Source organism: Topomyia yanbarensis, chromosome 3, assembly GCF_030247195.1.
Source record: "Topomyia yanbarensis strain Yona2022 chromosome 3, ASM3024719v1, whole genome shotgun sequence".
Lineage (NCBI taxonomy): Eukaryota > Metazoa > Arthropoda > Insecta > Diptera > Culicidae > Topomyia > Topomyia yanbarensis.
Window position 1 is genome coordinate 234,209,223 of NC_080672.1, and position 5,782 is coordinate 234,215,004.

General features: G+C 39.1%; 1 protein-coding gene across 1 annotated transcript; it reads left to right on the forward strand.

The window, feature by feature from the left end:
- The first annotated feature begins 202 nt into the window (after positions 1 to 202).
- LOC131687767 (uncharacterized) lies at positions 203 to 2,930 on the forward strand. Its single transcript, XM_058971860.1, has one exon. It carries the CDS (start codon positions 203 to 205, stop codon positions 2,825 to 2,827), a length of 2,625 nt encoding a protein of 874 aa, XP_058827843.1. The 3' UTR covers positions 2,828 to 2,930.
- Positions 2,931 to 5,782: the final 2,852 nt, after the last annotated feature.

Sequence of the window (5,782 nt, forward strand, 5' to 3'; positions counted from 1 at the left end):
GCTTGGTTTGTGAAAATCGGTTCTGCCATCGCCGAATATCTGGTGTGAGTTCAGTTTTGGAATATGCCCGATACTCGGGACTTTCGGAATTATCGATAGTGGACAATAACCTACCTTCTTCATGCAATTAGAAAGGAACTTTGGTCGTCACACTGTACAACATTATAAAACATATGCGTTGCATAATACAAAACTCTGCAACATGCTAGTACGAAAAGATTTCCTCATAGAATGCCGCAAACGAGGAATTTTTCCGGCACACATTGTGAACTCGCTGAAATGCATCCACCCACTACTCGAAGAAAACAGTCCATACACACAAAAGCTGCAAAATACCGTCGAACGTTTCAAAAAAGGATTACTCAATATAGAAATACAACACACCCACTATAAAATCAAAGAATTCAAACGCATCCTAGAGATAACCCAGCAACAAATAGAGACTACAGCTACAACAGAAATCACCTCCCGATTCATAACTACACAAAACCAATCGTTTGAAAACAAAAAGCATATCTTAAAACGCAAAACCAACTCCAAGCTGACAAATTTATTACGTAAATCCGACCCTACTACAGATAAAATTCCGACCATCAACGATAAGTCTATACTAAATGCCACCAACTTGCACATTCCGCCTGAAATGCAGTTACTGCTGAGTATGGGACCAAAATTTTCATTACCGATAGTCAATCCTAGTCAAATACCAATCTACCATCTGATCGCCGACTTGGAATCGATCCTTCAAACGTCGCCAGACAAATTCGTTCAAGATAAAAATAGATGCCAAGTTGTATCGCACATCCAAAATCACATTTCAAGAGCAAAATCCCACCAGCGCAAAACACCACTTACGAGTTTCTGCCAAAAAGCGTCAGCAACCACCAAAACATTCCTGCAAGAGCATCCAGACGTGTGTGTCCTTGAGTCGGACAAAGGTAAAAAGATGGTTGTTATGTATCTAAACGATTACGAGCAGAAAATGTCAACATTACTCGATTGCACAACGTACAAAGTCCTACCGAAGGACCCAACATCCAGCATACAACGTCAGAACAATCAAATAGCCACTAGACTCCAAAACCTCAAACTCATAGATCAAGTAACATTTCGCCGCCTGCAGACCAGCACTTCTACCTGCCCATCTATCTATGGTCAGCCCAAAGCACACAAACCCGCGCTTCCGCTACGCCCAGTCGTCCCTAACGTAACTGCACCTACCTATAACATGTCAAAATTCATCGCAACCGCTTTAAAACAGAGTTTCCACAGCAAATACAACATAGTGGACAGCTTCAAATTCGCCGAATACATCAACACGATAAAGCTCCCTAAAGACTATGTACTAGTGTCGTTTGACGTAGTATCTCTGTTTACCAATATACCGAAAGATCTTGTCATCCACGATATCATTATGAACTGGCCTGATATCAAAACAACAACCAATATCAATTTAGATCTGTTTATAGAGATCGTAGAATTTTGCTTAAACAACAGCTACTTTCAGTTCCGAGACAAATTCTATCTGCAAACATTTGGAACGGCAATGGGTAGCCCTTTGTCGCCAATATTAGCCGATCTGGTAATGGAAAACCTCCTAAACACAGTGATAAGGCGTCTGCCTTTTGAAATTCCAGTATTACGGAAGTATGTTGACGATTTACTCTTGGCACTGCCTAAAAATCAAGTACAGTATACATTGGACACTTTCAACGACTACAATGAGCACATACAATTCACAATAGAAGAGGAATTAAACAACACCTTGCCATTTCTCGACACATTAATCATACGCAGCAACGATCAAACTATATCCACGCAATGGTATGCCAAGCCAATTGCCTCAGGCAGACTTCTAAATTTTCACTCGCTACACCCAACATCTATCAAAGTCAACGTAGCAACCAACTTTATTAAACGAGTGGTGATGCTATCTACCAACAAACCAATCAATCAACTAAAACACATCATCTTCCAACATCTGCGGCAAAATGATTATCCATCTTCGCTGATCAACCGATTCATCAACAGAAACATTAGCAAATTCTCCATTCAGCACCATGATTCTATGTCCCAACATAGCTCACCACCAAACAGCCTGAGGCATAACTCAGCTCAAAACTTCAATAACCAGCCTTCTACACCTGTTCCAGTCGAAGAACCAACATCGGAAAACACAACATCACCATGCACCACCAGCATTCCATCTTCAATAACGTACAGATCGATTCCTTTCATCCCAGTCCTAAGCAAAATTATAACATCAATTCTCCGGCCAGATTTTCCAACATTGAAATTCGCGTACAGACCAATCAAAACAACCAAGTGCCTACTCAAACAGATCAAAGATCCAGTACCCCCACAACTGCAATCCAACGTTATTTACAGTATCCCCTGCTATGAATGTCCAATGACATATATTGGTATGACCAGAAACCAGCTAAAAACGAGACTCAGCGGACACCGATCGAATATAAACAAATATACCAATCTAATTGACCACCCACCCCAATACCAAAAAGAAGAAATAGCCCAGTTAAGCGAAAAAACAGCACTCATGCAACACATCATCAGTCATGGGCACAGCTTTGATCTGGCGAACACGAAGATCATCGATCGCACACTCCGGACTTCGGCATTACCACTGCTAGAGATGTGTCACATTGCGAATACACCTAACACAGTCAACCACCGCACCGATGTACAGGGCCTCAACACAACCTACGCTGGTATTTTGCACGCTACCAAATCCATCAGTTGTAGTAGCAGAAACAGACGAAAAAGTTTCTCTACTAACACTGATATTGTTCCATCAAAAGCTCCGTAATGTCATTTTTTGGGCCACGATAGACCAGATGAGCTTTCCCAATATCTATGTTTAGCTTTTCAAATCAATCGTTATTTTTATAGTGCAGTAGTGACATCGAAAAATATTCCCCATGCAACCTCGATTTTTATTATTTTTAATTTGCATACAAGTAGATACGCATGAAGAAAAACAATCAGACACCGCAAAGTCGGACAGCGACAACTTAACAAAAAACGAGAGACCGTAGTAAGTTTTTGTTCACAATGTTAACCGTCACTAGATTTTCATTATTGTTATTACTAACTAACGATATCCCCAATAAATTAACAGTTTCCCTTGAAAAAGGCCAACACCACAGGCCGAAACGTCGGGCAGTAAAAAACATTCGTTTTGCTTTTTGTTGACTGAGACAGCCGTTCAAATGCATTCAGTGGACAATAACTTCAAAGAATCTTTGATTGGCCATCAGTGGTCTAGACCTGCAAATCGAAGTTTGTAAAAAGTTTATAAAAATCGGTCAATAGGTGTAACATTAACTTGGAAGCAAGCAAGTTCCCCGGGGGAATCAAGAACAGAGCTTAAAAAATTAACATTCCTTCGTGAACTTGAAAGAGAAACGAAATTCAATTCATGCCCGCCGCGATGAATGAAATGTTTGGTTCGTTTCTTTCGTCATTCGTTCTCCCGACACAGCGCATTCAGGTTCTGATGTGTCCGGTTTCAAAAGCAAACTCGGAAATGTAGAAGATGCCAGTTTTTACCTTCAAACTGTCAACATAATAACAAATAAATGCTTTGGTTTGTGGAAGTTATATTTCCTCTGCATTCAAGTATTCGATTTTGCATGATATTTTAATCAGATGGAAAGTTAATGAATGAGGGAAGTGGTGAATCTGAATGTTGCTTTAAATATAAGCAGAAATAGGTAACTGATTTTGAAATTTCGCAGCACTGATCAAAAAGCGTCATAGGTGGCCATTGTGATCAAAGCTACTTCGATTGGTCATTAGTGATCTAGACCCGCGAAGCCAAGTAATGTTGCACATATTTTAATGTGCATTGCATCCACTGGACATCATGGTGGACCCTTTTATATGGGAATATGCTATGTGACCGCTCTCTTCAACCCGTAACTCAGGGACCGCAAGGTCTATTCAGTACAGCCGATGGGAAGGTTGTACCCTTCATTTGTGTAAATAGGTCCAGCCATCTCTGAGCATCAAAGGTGACATTATTTGTCTCATGCACACATACATACACATACGGACATTTTCCGATCTCGTCGAACTGAGTAGAATGATGTATGGGACCAGGCCCTCCGGCTTAAAACGTCAGCGTTTGGAGCGATTGCTTAAACTTACTGTATGAGAAAGGCAAAAAATATCACAATCATTCTAGTACTCAATTGTTCTAAGTACATTTAAATAAAATCAATTTTGCCAGATCGATCTATTTTATATTAAACCTGTGCCTTTCTCATTTCACCAAACTATTATTCCATGGCTGATATTTTCAATAAAATTGTGAAAATGTTTATTACATTCTTGTACACCTTGCACCTATGTACAGTGGCTCGCCAGCCACGAACTGGATAAACTAAAGGTCAACGCTGAAACATTTGAAACAAAAATATCATAATTACGTCAAACGGGGTAACTTGCAACAGTGGAGCAACCTCGACATGTTTCTGTTCCGATGGACAGCCCTAGTAACAATTCAGGCTTTATGGTATATAGCTTTATGGTTTTATAGCCACTGATAAAACATAGATTGCACTTGTAGTGAGATATAAAACTATAAATGTTACTTGGGAGACAACACTAATAATAATGTTTACAATTTAGCTCCACTTCAATGGTTAGAGCATATCATATCATCTAACTAATCCTAACAACTAATTTCCAGAAAGTACCAAAGCCCAGAATATTACTTGACTGAAAATTCAATTTTCTCAACTAAATTTCTAACAAACGTTTCGTTTATATTTTATTCACTTAAATGCTTGTTATGATTACAAAAATAATGAGAATTTAAACAAAACACACACACACCTAAATATTTGAATTGTTATCATTCTTTTGATTGAGTTATTTTAAGAATTGTTCTGTTGGCACTTATATATACAAATTTGGTGGTTATGTTTTCGCTGATTCTCAAAGTGCTATTCAGAAATAACTTGTCTATGGCTGAGTAGTTCTTCGGGTTCGGGGAAAGCGTTGATTAGAGTAACAAAACGTTTGAAGTAATGAATCGGGTTTCAAAGTGTTTGAAACAGTTACATGAAGTAGCAAATTACGTGTTATGATCAAAATTTGGTCCACTTAAACGGGATGCATTTTATTTAAACATGTATTTAAAAGGCCTGCGTACCTCTTATTTTGTCATCCATAAATGACGTAGCATTTTTTTAGTGGGGAATTTTTAACACCCCCCTCCCACAACGTAGCATTACGTCACAAAACTCTAAATACCCCCTGGTAATAACGTAGCTTGACAGTTACTCCCCCCCCCCCCATTCCCCGTAAAAAATATTAAAAAAATTAAGAAAAATGAAAAGCGATGTTAGCTAGATGAAACAGGTAAGGTTGTCGTGACATAAGGTCAACCCATTCCCCTCTAAAAAACCTACGTAGCATGACATGACCCCCTACCCCCCTGTCGTCACACATCATCACAAAATACAAAACTCCCCCTTCCCCATATAATACTACGTCATTTATGGATGGTCCATAGGAGTGTGCAGAATTTTGCCCCTATTCGATTTTAACGTTTGCTCTTCAGTTATAAAAATAGTCTTCAAGCAAGAGGATCAAAGTTTTGCTCGAGCATCGCGAATACCGTTCGATTCAGTTCGTCGAGATAGGAAAATGTCTGTGTGCATATATGTGTGTGTCATTTAAATTCACACAATTTTCTCAGAGATGGCTGAACCGATTTTTACAAACTTAGTTTCATCTGAAAGGTATAACACTC